The sequence below is a fragment of the Glandiceps talaboti genome, chromosome 18 (assembly GCF_964340395.1).
Source record: "Glandiceps talaboti chromosome 18, keGlaTala1.1, whole genome shotgun sequence".
NCBI classification, from domain to species: domain Eukaryota; kingdom Metazoa; phylum Hemichordata; class Enteropneusta; family Spengelidae; genus Glandiceps; species Glandiceps talaboti.
In genome coordinates, this window is record NC_135566.1 from 14,220,612 (window position 1) to 14,238,483 (window position 17,872).

The following is a 17,872-nucleotide window of genomic DNA, read 5'->3' on the forward strand; positions in this document are numbered from 1 at the left end:
GACACACTCACAACCTGTTAGCGTACAACTGACAGACGTATACTTTCCATGAACATCTATGTATGAACATTGTAAAATCATGCAATGCATAAAGTTCAAAACAACAATAATGACAATGACAACGACGACGACGACGACGACGATGACAACGACGACGACGATGACGACGACAATGACGACAGCACAGGTAACTACCTTCATTTGCTTCCTTTTCCTGATAGGAACATCCCACCTATCCACAGTCCGTGAATAGCCTATCACACTTATTTTTAACACAACAGACATCACACACATACACACATACACACAATTTGTGAAACTAGTAACTAACCTGGCTCAGCCCAAGTCTGTAGTTGAGTTTATCAATATCAAGGTGATCAAGCAAGTCTTGGGTTGCCTGGGGAGAGAAATGATCATCCATTTAGTAACAAAACCTCCGAGGAATATTCAGGAACACACGGAAAACTGACAGCTGACTGTTTTACGTCAAAATTTGTTACCAACGACACAGGTCAACATATGTATGTCAAAATTCTAAGTCACTAGCTACAAAGATCACACACACTTATAAAAGACAAAGAGAAGAATGATTACTTGGTGAGAACAAAAGATGGTTCATTTAGGAGCGTGGAGGTGAAATTTAATGACATGTCGATGCATTTAATAAGCTTAGAATCACATTAAGGATACTAACTCCATTAGTGTACACTGACTGTTAAATCTGATAGTACCATTGTCCATATAGGACCCTTCTTAAAACATTACACTTTAGTTGACGAAATCCAAATTTGACTACGGAGGTGAAAAGTTGTGAAAAAACAGAGGGGTGTCTTCGTACAAAACTTAACTTTCTTGTCATTTTGTAAAATGTTCCACTATCGGGATTGAATTATGTCTTAATACTTTACACTTTGTTGATGAAAGTCACATTTGACTGCTGAAATGAGATGTTCTGACAAAAAAAGGGGATGTCTTTTTGGAAATGAAAAGTAATGAAGGGGGGGAGGGAGGTTTACATATCTTCTTACAAGCCCATTGTTTCATGTTTGTCAAATTTTCCCATTATTGGGATTGTGTGTGTGTGTGTGTGTGTGTGTGTGTGTGTGTGTGTATGTGTATGTGTGTGTGTGTGTGTGTGTGTGTGTTTGTGCTGTGTGCGTAGGTGGGGGGAAACATTGAAAGTTGAAGTTATTCTGCACTGACTACCTAACCATCTAGGGTTCCTAAGTATGTCAAATTACCCTGCACCAGAGTATTTTCCAATCCTTTCACTATGAGTAACATCAAAATAAAAGAGCTACAAAAGTGACCAGGGGTTTTACAAGTCATTGGGCTAATGTCTATCATATTCTTCATTTACAATTTACAATACATACTAAATCATTTTCTCTCCTTCATATTTTGATTAACTATATTTGACCATACAATTGAAGTGTTTCATTTCTCCAACGTTGTGGTGGAGGATAGTAAATTCTGTGGGGAAATATTCCACCTTACCTTCTTCTCATCTAAGACTGGTCCACCGGATTTGTATTCAGCTGGTGCTAAGATTTCAAATCTTCGTCTAAACTCTGTAAACAGCATACTGTCTGGATATCCTACAAATAACAGATCAAAACATGGACAAATAAACAACATGTAGTGGTGGAAAGGAGATATTCATTTGACCTTTTTCTATACACCTTTTCTTAAAAAGCATTTTTTTTTCATTTTGTTGTGTTTTGTATACATGTTTTCCTTTCTTAATTAAAAAAGTTCATCAATTCATCAACTGTTCATCATATTGGAGACAACATAATTACTAGTATATATTTTTTTAGAATGTTGAATGAAGGGATTCAATCTATATTATACCATGCACAAGGCAAAAATATGGAATATATACTCTGGTCGTTCTACGTCATAACAACGAGCGTCTGTGTCACGACAAATGCGTGTCTACGTCACTGGTTCTGCTGTGTTCGAAACATGAATCAAAACTTACTGTAAACTGAATCTAAACGGCTTACCTTGTCTATAAATCCTGACTGCTTCAAGGAGCTCGTTGCCTCTTATTTGAGATCTTAGAAGTGGGACATTTAACATATCTCCCATAATCTTAGTATGACCTTTGGCATCAGCTACACCAGCATCGACTTGTGGTAGAAGACATTGGACAAAATGTAGACGACTTCTTCTGAGCTGGTCAATCAATCCATCCTATCAACAAAAACACTTTAAGAGTCAATTGATCCAGATCTATTGGAGTGATGTTTCAGTGCTAGATAGAGGGTCTAACTGGCAGAAACATGGTATCATGGAGGCCATTTACATCAAGAGCTGTCCTAACAACCTGAACAGAGATGAGGGACAGTACTTTCTCCCTAAGATCTATGGGAACATTCTCTGTGATCACGTCACCTTGTGACATGATCATAAACAACACCCTCTATCATGAGTGAACAAGACTGACTGTTTGCAGACGAAAGCTTTTGGCTTATCAACAGCGCCCTCTATCATGAGTGAATAAGACTGACTGTTTGCAGTTGAAAGGTCTCAGCTAATCAAAAGTATCTTGTGTGTATTGGTTAAAATTCTAGTACTCACTTAAGATTCAATATCTCACTTCTACCAAGTCACAAAAACTGACAAAGATTGTCAGCGATTGTCAGTCAAAAGTTTAAATCTAATATTTGTCGTAAAGGGGAACACCACTCCAGGAAATAGAGACATTTTCAGAGACTATGGGTTCTGCAGAGTCATTTCATGAATTTACAGCACGTACAATTATTTGATCTTGTGCATTTATAGGGTATCTTTGTTATGGGCTATTGCATCATGGGAGTCAGCAGAAATACATTATTCAATGGTTGGACACTGAATATTCATGACAGCTGTTTCACACTGAGGTGTATAGCATATTGTACTCATGAATATTCAGTGTTCAACTGAAAATTCCTTCTTTATAACATGAGAATAATTTCTAACGTACTCCAATTCCAAATGAAACATTTTAGATTATTAGGAAATAAAAATTAATAATATTTTCAAGATGATCTCACCACTTGGAACTTGACTTGAAGGGAGAGTGATTTTCTCTTGATGCCAGCAGCACCACTGGTATAGGATCGTCTCAGACTAGAAGCTCTTCTTAATGATGAACTGCCCTCTATCCCAGCTACAGACCCAGATACCATACTTGGTACACTACCTCTCATACTCAGAAACAAACTACTCATATTACTCCTGGAATATACAAAAAAAGATAAAATATTGAAATGACATGACATGCTATCTTTGCCTTGCCAAATTTATCACTATAACAGAATTCTACAATGCACGAGTGCAAGTGTGGCGTATGCGGGGGAATTTGTATGAGTGTTTGCAGTTTCTTTGCGGCAGTACTTTCATGAGTGTTGTGAGTAAAAGTGTAACAGAAAACACTACAAGCACAAGTGCAAATACCCCTGAGTACTTACACAGGAACTCACGAGGCATGGGGTTCTGTTATTATTACATATGTTTTATTCTAAACAACAAATTTTCAGTACAAATTACACTATGTGATCACATACTTTGGAGCTTTCATGTAGAATGAAGGCTAGAATCCTCATTTACATATCATTTGCATGCAGGTATGCAATAATGTTTTCAGTAATGCACTGCAGTGCAAATAACACTTAGTATGTGCACCCACTGGTGCAAGTACATGTAATCTCTCTCCCATATGTAATGATACACATTACACAATCTTGTGTTGTCTTGATGTACTGATATTTGTCACAACTAAATACACCGACATCGTTTAAACACAAACTGTCACAACAGCTAATTTTAATATTTTCTTTCTTTCTCCCCTGGTTGGGTTCTTATTTGAAATTTTTTTAGTGAAGATACCAAAAAAATAAGATGGTAGCCATGTGTTCCTGTAACTCTGACTTCATACAAATAATAAATTTGATATATGTTAGGAAAACATGACTAAGAGTTGGTTTTGAGTAGATAGTGACTATTAGCAACATCTTGCACATTGATAAGTGGTTACAAGGTGGGCAGTATTAAAGTAGGTAAAATCTACCTGGGTGCTCACGTCATTCCACCAAAATGATGGTACTAAGAAATGAAAATCTATGCAAGTTTTACTAGATTTCTTCTCTCTGTTACTTGTTGTGAAGTTTATTTTGGATTTAGAGGCCCAAAAATACATGAACAAAAATTAAAACAAGACAAAAAGTATAATGATTTGATTGCACTGGGTTTCCAAAACCTCAACATAGACACTACGATACCTAGTTTGTAATATTGTTTACATCTAAAACTATCAGCACTGTTTTTGTCAAAACAAGTCTCATTTGTGCCATTCCATAACCTTTGACCTGGGCAAAACATCACTTACGAAACAGACAAGTCTAATCATAGACCCTACATGTGTAGGGTCTATGGTCTAATTGCAGCCTTCTTTGACCTCGGTAACACTAAACCTATTAATTAAACATATCTCATTTGAATATCTCCTCACACCAAACACTTACTTGGATGAGTCTTGTAGGACTGTAGCAGCTACCCTGGTGACTGGGTTCTCCCTGGACAGACCAAGCCAGCCAGTAGCATTATATTCAACAGGTAGGGTTCCTTGCTGGTGATTTAGAATGAAGCAGTTCTTGTTGGGGCTTTGACGAACTAAACCATCGGCTGAAAGAAATTATACGAAAATTTGAAATAAGTGTGAACGTCAATTGTTGGGGCTTTGACGAACTAAACCATTTGGCTGAAAGAAATGATACAAAAATTTGAAGTAAATGTGAATGCAAATTGTTGAGGCTTTGACTAACTACACCATCGACTGAAAGAAATGGTACAAAAATTTGAAATAAGTGTGAACGTCAATTGTTGGGGCTTACCCATTGGCTGAAAGAAATCATACAAAAATTTGAAATAAGTGTCATCCATTGTATTACTAGTCAATATCAACCATTGCTTACAAAGGGTTACAGTTGTGAATTATTTGAAGCTCCCTTTCTGCCAACTGCGATGTAAATTGTGGAATTCAAATATATTTGTTTTTTGGAAAAAGACATTGATAAAAGTTGCAAAATACGAAAAATAAGGCTTTTCAAAAAAAATGGAAACATTTTATAAGGTTTTGACACAACTTCTTGAAATAGTTGATGATGTGTAAAGTGTGTAAAACTTACTTTTGTCACTATCATCTCCATAATGAATAAAGAATCTTTCCATGAAACTTTCATCATTAGCTCCAGGAAATATGGACTCTTCATCAAGTAACCATAGCAACCCTTTCTTCTCTACATTCTTGGAATCTAAACCTGGTCTGACCTACAAATCAGAAGTGGTAAGACATTGATTACAATGTTGCTAGTTTTGTTATTATTGCTTATTTTGTTTCATTTTTTGTAACAATTTCAGAGTGGAAATACATGTAAACCAGTCAAGAAACAGCATCACTTGTACTGGGAATTCAGAACGACAGATCTTACCTGAGGTAGATTGATTTGATTTGATGCAACGTTTATGACACTAACAAGAAATGTGCCTCAGAAATAAACTGTTTAAGCTTTTTCTGATACTTTGTTCAAGAAAACGCCCATCGATTCTCAATTACATTGTGAAAGAAAATCAGGGGTCATTATACAATTTTTTTCAATACAGGTCAAAATGTTATCAAACTTTAATAAGTCACTTAGAATCCAATATGGCCGCCGAATACTATGTTATGTATTTGGAAAATAAAAAAATTATTAATTTCCTTGAAAACTAGACAGTGGACCCCTATTGCATTTTTTTTTATTTGTTTAAATTTTTATTTCAAAAGGACTAGAAGCAAGCTTCCACGTAAATCTGGAAAGATTTTAAAAATTTCAATATTCAGTGAAATTTGTCCCTGAAGCGCATTCTAAACTTGTGTGGCTATTAAGCATACTACTCACAAAACTAGTTTTCTCTCAAAAAGAAAAAAGAGCTAACTTGTGTGCAAAATTGCATTTCCACTGTGTGTCAAAATATATGTATTCATAGGAACCCAGTACATTGAATTGACTTACAATTGTTTGCTGTGACACTTTGTCAATCAAGTTCACCATGGGTTGCGGTGAAGACACAACGCTCTCAAAATCACAGTCTATATTTTCCTGTAGAAAAAACAAAGAGAAATTTCACATATTATTACGGTCACATAAATTCACTAGCTTTCACATCATTACACTGGTATAGTTATTGCTTACTCATACAATCAAAACTTGTTCCTGACTACCTTTTGTAATTTTACAGGCCAACATTTCGCAGGCAAATTTCAATCCCAGGTTCTTACATTATTGTCATCTTATCGGTGGAGCTACAATGATTACCCGGTACATAGGATTATTTTTTTGTTCTGGACCAACTTTTTCTATAGCTCGGTCAGACAACTGTTTTTCACACCTAAAATATTTACCCTTACCTGAACTGAGCCTTAAAAGTAAATATTATCTTGACTCTTTAAAGGTAAGATAGGGTATAGAAGGCCCCCTAACTTTGTGGGGTTATTGTCAAACTAGAATGCGTACAGTGAACAATGCAGTGATTTCTCTATGAAAATCCACGATAAACTTGGTATGTGTGGACATATGAATGTCTTGGGAATGTATGTGTTGTTACAGAAAGTTGATATTTATACATGGTATATACAATTTTGAACAAAATATGGTCAGACTGGGCCATGGGGCTTGTTCATTAATCGTACTGAAAAGCTGATACTATTCTTTACTCTATCAAAGATTAGGACGTTGAGATGCTAACAACAACCACATGGGTGGCCAGCCCACACCTTTAGTTCAGTGCACAAAGCAGGGCACATGAACACTCTCCAATGAAAAACCACTATAAAATTTGAATATTTGAATATTCATGCAATAATTTACATAAGTGGATACTAATTGGCCTCAGATTGTACACTAGATATACATGAAATAATGCTTTTTACTATCAAAATTTTGAGCAAATATCTGTAACAAAAATAAATTTACTAGTATCACTCTAGACATTTCTCCATACCTGGGCATATTTGTCTTGTTGTGAAGTGAACACTGTATCATGGAATAGAAGCTGTAATCTTTCCTGGGCATAGTTGTCGCACAGATCCTGGAAACTAGCTCCTCCTTGCCTTCCGCAGGCTGCTGGGTTCTGAAATCCTGGCATGTCCAGGATGTGCATGGAATTCATCACTCGGTAGTTACTGCTTAGGGCTCTGTAGAGAAAATGTAGATATTTTCAGTGAAGAAAATGAATGTGGAAATTTTTAACACAGTGTAATCTTTTGAAGGAGGAAAGTGTGTTACCTATTTTCAGTGGTAATGACTAAAACGTTGAGAGAAAGAAAGAGAGAGAGAGAGAGAGAGAGAGAGAGAGAGAGAGAGAGAGAGAGAGAGAGAGAGAGAGAGAGAGAGAGAGAGAGAGAGGGGGGGGGGGGGAGAGACAGACAGAGAGAGGAGAGAGAGGTGTGTGTGTGTGTGTGTGTGTGTGTGTGTGTGTGTGTGTGTGTGTGTGTGTGTGTGTGTGTGCGTGTGTATGTGTGAGAGAGATGATAAAAATCATTACATACACTGTGTGGAATTGAGCAAAAATCAACTGATCCAACAATTTTTGTTTCGTTTCAAAATCACACTACATTAAGTTGGCATGTTCACTGTATGGTAACACATTATTTTCCATGAAACTATCACACATTCGTGGATCTATGATTGCCCTTTTGCCTACAAATTTATGAACAAACTGTCCTGTCTCCAAGTCATTATGTTTACACATCATTCACCATCATGCATTATTGAATTCTGATACATGTTCTATCAAGAAAATACGATTTAATAAGGGGAGAGGTTAAAGGTTAGTTAGAGGTTAAAGGTCAAGTCAGTGTGATAGATAAGACTAACCTATTTATAAGCCCTATAACAGCACCAACAACCTCACTGTATAGTCCCATCACCATGCCTTCCAGAGACTCCATTGCATTCATAGCATGGTCTCCCTTATCACCAGGTGATCCTGTCCTGTACGGCGACGTCCTTGTAGGTGTACCGGTCAGACTTGATGGATGAAATATTGATCTAGCCAACTCCTCTACTGTAGTTCCTAGCAATGTAGCTGCTTTCTGAGCTTCTGATGGTTTAGCAAACTGGGCTCTAGCACTGCCACTTCCTGTTACGCACACAAAAAAAAGGTGTAGGTTACCCAGTAATAATAATATACAAGACCCTGTTATATTATTTGGCACACTGTGTTAAGTTGTGGCAGTATTTCTGTTGATATTTTTATATTGTACTATTTCCAAAAGCAATATTATTGAGTATTTGTATACAATTGTATATTGTATACCTGTAATAACATTTTACCTCCTGCTAGAGGGTCAAAATAGAACAAGAAGGTTGACTTATTCTCAGTACCTGCAATAACGTTTTAGCCCATACTAGGTGGTCAAAACAGAACAAGGTCTGCTTATTCTCATGCACACTTATACTATTGGATGTGTAGAAGTTATGGTGTTGGCCAAGAAATTGCATGATTATTTTATTTACATAATGTGGCCCAAACATTTGCACTCATGCTGTACTATATACTGTCTACTGTATACATACATTACAATGGTTTGCCAAATAGTATGAACACTGCTGGGGACACATTTTTTTTTTTTTATGAGCGAGACAACATTAGAAGTAATTGGATATGATATCATTATCCAAGCTGACCAGTCATCCCCACTGAGTGACACAATAGCAGCACACACACAGCAGTCAGGTACTAAGATACGTGTTAAGCACAGATATAGATGCTGAGTAAAGTTGTGTGGCTTCATCAAAACATCAGTTGTGTCTGTGTATGTCTTAGTACCTGACTGTGTGTGTGTGTGTGTGTGTGTGTGTGTGTGTGTGTGTGTGTGTGTGTGTGTGTGTGTGTGTGTGTGTGTGTGTACTGCTGTTGTGTCACTCAGTGGGGGTGACTGGTCAGCATTGATAAGGATCTCATATTCAATTACTTCTAATGTTGTCTCACTCATAAAAACATGTATGTGGCTCAGCAAAGTGTTTTAACTATTTGGCAAGCTGTAGTAAGACTTGATAACTCACCTTTAACGGCACCAGCAGCTCCTAAATGTATAATAGCAGCCAATACTGCCCATAATGCTTTGCACTCTTCATCTCGGAATCCTAATACTCTACATGCACTCAGAATAAGAGACCAGTCTGTGCCTTGCTTCTGTTTACTTTCAGGCTGCCAAAATAAAACAAACTCTCAAATGTCAGCTCTGGGTGGCGTCTTTCAAAAAAAATTTCCAAAAATATTACTTGAGGTTACTTTTTTTTTCAGAATGAAATCAGAATTGCTACTGATGGAATTTACTAGCACATTTTAATCAAATGTTGGACAATATTTGAAAATTACATTTAGAAAGTAAAAAAATTTCTACCATACTACACGACGTTCTTCAACGAAGTTTTATATATTTGTAGCCTAGAATCATGCTGGACAGTTCAACTGGAAGAAGTGAAACTCCCTTTACTGCTAAAATATGATTTCCTGGCTACAAAATGTGTGACTTGAAAATGATATTTACTTTTCCGACATCTGTACACTTGCACCTAAAGATGAACATTCTTGGTGGTCCAAACTGTTTCTCTCAAGCTTATTTTAAGTGTCTCGGACAATAGACCATTTTAATGGCGTACACCGAAAATTTGGGACTTGCTTCCAAGATATGTTTTGACTAAGTGAGTAGAAATTCATGACTAAATATAGATAATTTGTTGGCAATATCACACGATCCATAACATAACTTTGATGGATGATATAATAGATGCCATCATCCCCTGAACTAGAGCATGAAAACCAGTGCATTGTTCATGTCAAATTACACTTACCGAGAGAGTTGGAGTCAGGAATAAATTGTTACTTGACAAGTTGTTTAGGTGACATTCATTTCTAAAATTGAACAACAAAAAAACATCAGTAAAAACAGACTTATCTAATATTGGTAAAACTCAGTAATTATAAATATTTGACACAACACACTGACATAATTGTGAAACAAATGGCTACAAAATGATGTCATTTTGTACCAATGTCTACTAGTGTTCTCCCTGAACAAAGTAAAAAGGTTGCTAAAACCTCTTAGTAATTGCTGAGCATACTCTTGATAAAATTACAGTCAAACACCAAAAACACTATGACAGAACCCCAAGACATGTGAATGCAAGTGTGACACATTCAGGGTATTTGCAAGCATGAGTGTATATATCCCAAGTATTTACACTGGCACTAATGCAGCATGGAGTTCTATCATTATTATATGGGATTCTGTTATTATTACAAATGGTCATCCAAAACGGCAAATTTCCGTAAAAAGGATACTGTGTGATCACATGCTTTCATCTACAATGAATGATAGCATCCTCATTTACATACATTTACACATATTTACATATATTTACATACATATACTGCTTTCAGTGTTGCACTGCTGTGAAAATACCACTAGTATACACACACACTGGCGCACTTCACCTCTGGTACATATACAACCCATAACACAAAAGTAAAGTGTTTTCTGTATATACCACAATCGTTTATAGCATCCATATCAAGTGTAAAAGTATATTGTTTCACTTGCTAATTGACCATATTAGAAAGGCCACATGCTAGTCTTGTAAATAAACCAATTGAAACAATATACTTTTACACTTAATATGAATGCTATAAACGAGTGTAGCACATAGAGAAAGTGCTTTACTCATTGTATAATAATAGACATACACATTCATCAAATCTGCCATGACAACTGTGCAAATATGATCAACTTTTTATTTCTAAAGACCAAGAGAATGATCTCAGCTGACCTTAATTGTTGATCTGCACCAGCTAATAACGCATAGAAAATATTGAAGTTGGGTTCTCCTTGTGGACGTCTTACTACTCTTGTTCTGTCTAGGAGTAACAGCTAGAAAAATAAACAGTATATATATAAATATATCTTCTTACTCCATTGCAAATGGGAACAGCTGAAGGGTATACAGTACTATATACTGTGAGAAGTAAACTACTCAGCATATTTTAATACTGGTTGCTGCATATTTGATGCGTGGATAAGCCCTCGTGGCACGAATGTGAACTATTATCTCTTTTGTTTTTATTACATAATCCGATGTTATGTCATACTATGAGAAGTGAACTACTCAACAAATTCAGTATTTGTTGCTGATTTTTTTTACTGTACATTACCATCACAGAAAAGCCCTCATGTGGCAATAAAGTAAAATATTTATCTCTTTTGTTTTTAATACAGAATCTAGTTTTATACAATCGCTTACCTGTATTGACATGGCAGCTATCTGACCAGCATGATCGAAATCTAGTGAATACAGCTGTGTACATCTTGTAGCGTTGCTACTCTGGGCTGTTCTACTATGTCCAAAGGCTTGAATCAGTACATGAATTGAGTTGATCTTGTCAGCTGGGGGAAAAAGAAGAACAGTGTTATGTATTAAAGTCGGCAAAGATATACATAATTGTATACTGTAGGCCAAGACATACTAGTATGGTATACAATTCAGCTCAATGATACCAGGTAAAGTTACGGTCATCAAACGCTACAAATTTGCCAATGTAATGTAACTGAAGATTTCAGTAGAAATATACATTAGAAATATACACATTACCATACACCACTCCAGGAACCAAAGGCATTAAATTACGGGTTCTGGAGAGTCATTTCATGATTTTACATCACCTACAATTACTTGCGATTTCAGAGAAGCATCAAGTTGATCTTGCACCTTTATAAAGTGTCTTCGCTGTGGGCCATTGCATCATGAGAATCAGTACTAGAATCGTACTGATGACAAAGAAACATTCTAGATCTCCAAGTTCAAAGTTCCCATTCTGTACAGACACTAACATAACCTCACCTGATATCTTGGCATTGACAGACCCAGCCACATGAGCTAGGTAATTCAACACATGTTTAACGTTGGCAGTTTTACCACTACCACTCCTCCCCATCAGTAAAATGGAATGGTCTGTTCTAGATGACAACATTCCTCTGTACGCAGACTGAGCTATGGCGTAGATGTGTGGTGGCATGTCTTCTTGCTTACATCCTTTGAACATATGCATTACCTTTATTTGGAGAAAATACACAATACATCAATTTTTGAGATCACTGTCTGTCTGTCTGACAGTAACAAACATGCTGATATAAAACACAACAGCTGTCTACAAGTAGGTGATAAAAATACATACATAAATTTTCCCCCACAACATATTTTATTTGAAGAGGCTAAAAATAAGTCTGTTATTGGTACTATTTATAGATAAATGTGAATTAATTTCATATTATGTTAATTTGATTTACAACTTTAAATAAATTTGCATAGAGGCACAAACTTGTCAAAGAATACACTATACTATAAATATTTTATTTCTTGTAAAAAAAACACACTAAACGTGCAACTCAGCACTCTGTAGACTGAAGTTACAAATTGCAAAAGTAAATAAATGAGGGGGGAAAAAACAGCACACATGAGGGGGGGGGAGGGGGGTAAACATAACAAAAACACTCTGTTAAATATCAAGTTATAGACAATATTACCATAGTACTGTTATAAGAAATAATGCACCTCAGGAAACAAATTGTTCAAAAATCCACGTAGCTTGAATTTCTCATACCATGTACAATGTAACTTTCACATGGCATTTATACTACTTTCTGGAAAGCAAATTCATGAAGTCTTAACAGCGTACCAATTGCTATTTTAACACAGTTCACCACCAAAATTACGGCCAAAGAATGAGAAACCACACAAGTATAACTACACATTCCCGTCTCTGACTGAATTGTACATAGATTAAAAAAAAAAATCTTAGTCGTAAAAGTCAATTTATTAATACGTACCTTTTCAGCATAAATGGATAACTGAGTTACTGGATTAATGACAAGTAAACTAGCGCCAGCGTAGGTATGGATTAGATTACTACCATAGCGTTGTCGTAGTGTGTGCAAAACACCAGACTCATTGAGGTGACGCAGCGTTGCAATGTCTTCAACTCTGTCAAAGTGTGGTGGGTTGGCCTGGTAACACAAATAAGTTGAAATTTAAAAATGGCAAAATTACATTGATAATTACGTAAATTATATTACATTTGCATAATTACATTAATATTTTATAAATAACATGTACATTCCTGATATTGATTACTCATTACCATGAGACTTACATTTTATTTCATTATGGAGGATGTTCCCAAAGTGACAGGAGAACAAGAATATTCTGTATTTCAGGTAGTAGTTGTTTTAGACAAGAATACAGCTACCAGAGGACAAATAACTTACCTACATGTATATATGAGTATAAATATGTAAGATTTTGTCATATACCTAAACCATAACAATCATACGTGACATGTATTTCTGTAGAGTGACACTTGTGTACTGACTTGTGTCATGATGTGGACATGGCAGTCACATTGATACGAACGAACAAAAAGGTTGGGTGATAGAGAAAAATAACCTTACAATGCCCAAAGGATATATACATGTACAAGTAAGATGTATGTCTGTCTATCTATTTATAAAAATCCTACATAACTAACAGGTCTAAAAATATGGACATCACTTGAGAAAGCCTACATACCGTCTAGGTGATAACTCTGTACACTGTCCATTTCATTAAAAGGACACAGAATACATAGGTTCCTGAATCCTAGGTTCCTACACAGGATTTCATTTTAATAAACACAGAAATCTGACCATTCTTATCACTTGACTGATTACATCACACTAGATGTCACCCCATCCCTTTTGACTGACGATGAGAAATATTCTACAAACATTGTACATATTTAGATGCGAAGGAAATGAAACTTTGACTTTTGTTTTAAGCACAACTATTTTGTACATACCAGTAATATTAATACACTAGTACTACATGTACTAGAAGTTAGAGTTGACAACCTTTGTAAAATACGTCATGTCTGAACTATGTCAAGGCAAAACCACACTCTTCTTAAATTATTACAAAGAATGCTAGAAACCTTGATATTTTCACCACGAGAAAATTTCACTTTTTTTTTACAGTCTAGTTCCCAAAGACTAATGTTTACAAATTCCTAATCCTGGTGTACAGTGTTTATATCTTAGATATTTTAGTCACAACTTATTTTCATGTTTTTGTTTTCCAGCAAAATAAGTGAAAATAAATCTTTACAGAAAGTTTCCAGGTTCACAGTATATAATTAGTGTGTATATATAGTGATGTACAGAACAGGGAGATTAAAATATCTCAACAGAAATGCTGCTGTGCATATTTTGCCACAATAATAGTACATGTGAATATTTTGTAATATAACACACAGTCACGCTGGTAGACTTGGAATGTCCATTCTTTCAAATTGGACTCATGCCGAAGTCTAGAGAAAGTGTGTACAATCAGACAGATCTAACTGTCTGAAGCAGACAAATGGTGGATAATTGTCTGACATGTGTACACTGAGTGAATGAGTGCATCACTGTTATCTAGCAAGAGTGTACCCTCTAAGCCAATTTGATGTGCTGCTAAGGCACAGGTTTTTATGATGGACAAACTTGATGTTCCCCCCTAACCCGTACTATGTGGTAACCCAGAAATTTGTCTTGGATTTTACAAGTAACTGTCTCAAATATTATTAGTTTGGATACAGTGTTTTAGCTAAGGTTAGGGAACCCTGATAACAGAAAGGGAGAAAGGCGTAAAAATGGCTGTGTTTCCCTATAGAGTCTGTGGTAATTTTGTTTGGGAACCCAGGTAAAATGACATGGGAACCCTTGTAGATTTTACCTACTTACCGCTCTTCCCAAAAACACTGAGATAGCTTCTTGATATAGTAAAACCAAGACAAGACTCTGGGCTAACTATGAGGCAAGTGTACAGTTTTTCTCATTTCAATGGGTTAGTGGCGACAAAAACCCCTCTTTTTCATTGAGGCTACAATGTCTAATAAACAATTCAAAGACAACCTACCTTCTCCACATCTTCTTCATCCACTTCCAAGATTTCTTCTCCATGTTCTAACTTGACTTTGACTTTGCCCTCAGCAAGGTTGGGATCATTCAACACTTTAGCAGCAGCAAATCCACCTTTGTGGACCAGCCACACTTTCTCTGCTTTCAACCAGGCTTGTTCTGATGCCAGCTGGTCTTCAGTTTTGGCCTGTTAATAAACATACAGGTTGAATACAGGTTAATTACATGGTAGAATGTGGTGAATTTATTCTGGCATTAAACTTCAATACATCAGGTTATCACATTAGTGGCATACAATTACAACGTACATGGGATGATGACTTGGTATTCAGAGTAACATATATAGAAAGTTGGTTTAATTCGCATTATTTTGTATAGAGTACTATACTGTTATAGTGTTAGCCCAGAACTTGGCTATCTGGCTGGGGTGCGTGTCACTCTGTCTGTTTCTATACTGTGTCTGTGTGCATATGTTTCTATGCATATGCGTATGCATGTGTGTGTGTGTGTGTGTGTGTGTGTCTGTCAGTCAGTCAGTCAGTCTGTCTGTCTGTCTGTCTGTCTGTCTGTCTGTCTGTCTCTGGATGTAGGATACTAGGAATGTGCATATGTGTGCATGTCTCTGTGTGTGGATATATGGATATGTATGTGTGTGTGTGTGTGTGTGTGTGTGTGTGTGTGTGTGTGTGTGTGTGTGTGTGTGTGTGTGCGTGCGCGCATGTGCGCATGCACATCAGAGTTATGTAACCTTATTAAAACTTATTAACAGGTAGTTCTCTATGCTGACACAGTGACAGGTGTTTTGCTACTGTAATAAAGTACAGGTCACATCAACCTTTACAAACCTAGGCAGTAATCAGTCAAGCATATACTAAGTTGTATAAAGAAAACAACAATGAAGTACTTCTTTGTTATATCTCTGTCAACCAAGTAACTCCTGCTCCATATTTCTTTTGAAACTTGTATTTGTCATAGTTTGTTCAACTACTGTACTATACTGTTCTTATTTCAGGTGTCCATTTCCAAGGTCAATGTCTACAGCACTGCTGCTGTAACCAACACCAATTATAATACTTTGTGTGTTTTTAATTTTAATTCAATACTTCAGTATAATTCAAGGTCACCAAAGAAATACACAATAATCTAACTGTTCTCATGAGATGGCAATTACAATAAGCCATTAAATATTTTAATTAACATGATAATATACCATAAAATGTATGTAGAAAAGTCTAATTCTTTGAGTGTATCCTGAGGGTTACATGTATACATTTAACAACAATACTACCACAGCCATAACTTGTGACATACATACATACATATACACACACACACATTTTGTTTCCAAATGACCTATTTTCAACCATACAGCCCACAAACACTACCTGGGTATATATATTCTGAGCTCGAAACAAATCTCTGTACAAAATCCAAAATGAGATTTTCCAGGCAATTTTATATTTGATCCTAGCAGTTATTACTTTTTTGCCTTTTAAGTTATAATTTAGGAAATTTTGTTGAACATCATAAATACATTTTTATTCAGAGACAAAATACATGTACATGTATTTAGTCTAACCAAGACAACATAATACTACTCATTGAGATAGAACATCCATTTTCACACTGACAGTGTAAGCTGTTAGCATTGGTATGACATGTCTTATCTTACTGTCTGACATCAGCCAGACTATAGTCATGTAGTTAAACCTTACAGTGGGTCAATCACCAATTGTTCAACAGGGAGACATCTTTTGATAACAGATCACCTTACAAATGATGTCATTATCTTGTTTAGTAGACTGTTAAGATACATCATGTTGTTTTCAGTCCTATTATCAGACTTCTGGTATTTGGTGGCAAAGAGACACCTAGCAGTTTATAGACTACTTGTATTGTATAGTGGACTGGCTTCCTACCATGTACCAATTATAATGTAGGTACATTGGTATTAAACAATATTGATTTTACTATTACGTTTTATATTCATGTCTTGTGTCCCAATATACAATCAATATCATATTTAATGACTGCAGATACCACGAATATATTACATACCATTATGCTGTATGATATCTATCAATCAATCAATCAATCAATCAATCAATCAATCAATCAATCAATCAATCAATCAAAGAATTTGTATATTGCCAAAATCCAATATGAGGTACATGTATGTTCTATGGAATTGAACAAGAACAATTATATTTGTTAAGTTTTATTTTAGCCATTCATTTCAAAAGCATTTACTTTTCTGGTTGAAATTTCATACTGGTGCACACAAATATTCTTCACTATTATAAAAACAGACTTTTACATTTTACATGTAAAATGAACGTTTGCATTCATCATATGCCAAGTATCACTTTTTAGTAATTCATTTGAGATACATCAAACCCATACACTAATTTTCCTTATCATTTCCTGGCACACTTTGCCCAATATGACAGGCTCGTCGATATCCATTCACTTTGTGATCTTTTACGTGTTTGCGATTTCGCACGTAATGTTTCACTATCAATACGCCGTATTCCGGTTATCGAAGAAGCCCCGAAAAGATAAAAGATATGATAGTTTGGCCACTAGGGGCGCTGTTTTAGAACCGGAAGTGAGGGCCAGAATTGTAGAGCATTATTGCAAAGCATAGAGTCTATAGGCATCGTAACCACTGACTAAAGATTTTCTGTCATTCCCCGTAACTTTACGCTATAATATTGCATTATCGCCCATCAAATAACGAAATAGCAAATTAACCTCTTGTTCTCCTAATATTTCGCGTAAGTTTGGCTCTGCAATTCGACCGTGAGGAAAACCCAAAAGTAGCAACATTTTGAAACGGGTAGTACACTG

At 35.9% G+C, this 17,872-nt stretch overlaps 1 protein-coding gene across 3 annotated transcripts in view; it reads right to left on the reverse strand.

Annotated features, from left to right (window-relative positions):
- Positions 1–17,872, reverse strand: part of LOC144449549 (unconventional myosin-XVIIIa-like) — a 108,493-nt gene that overhangs the window by 52,690 nt on the left and 37,931 nt on the right. For all 3 annotated transcript variants that reach the window (XM_078140098.1, XM_078140097.1, XM_078140099.1), the window contains exons 2-17: positions 15,021–15,209; positions 12,917–13,093; positions 11,931–12,141; positions 11,334–11,476; positions 10,863–10,963; positions 9,888–9,948; positions 9,096–9,240; positions 7,905–8,169; positions 7,030–7,222; positions 6,042–6,128; positions 5,175–5,316; positions 4,512–4,671; positions 3,042–3,225; positions 2,010–2,199; positions 1,498–1,598; positions 332–397 (exon numbers count right to left, since the gene is read on the reverse strand). In XM_078140098.1, coding sequence (XP_077996224.1) covers positions 332–397; positions 1,498–1,598; positions 2,010–2,199; positions 3,042–3,225; positions 4,512–4,671; positions 5,175–5,316; positions 6,042–6,128; positions 7,030–7,222; positions 7,905–8,169; positions 9,096–9,240; positions 9,888–9,948; positions 10,863–10,963; positions 11,334–11,476; positions 11,931–12,141; positions 12,917–13,093; positions 15,021–15,209 — 2,415 coding nt within the window. The remainder of the gene's footprint in view (positions 1–331; positions 398–1,497; positions 1,599–2,009; positions 2,200–3,041; positions 3,226–4,511; positions 4,672–5,174; positions 5,317–6,041; positions 6,129–7,029; positions 7,223–7,904; positions 8,170–9,095; positions 9,241–9,887; positions 9,949–10,862; positions 10,964–11,333; positions 11,477–11,930; positions 12,142–12,916; positions 13,094–15,020; positions 15,210–17,872) is intronic.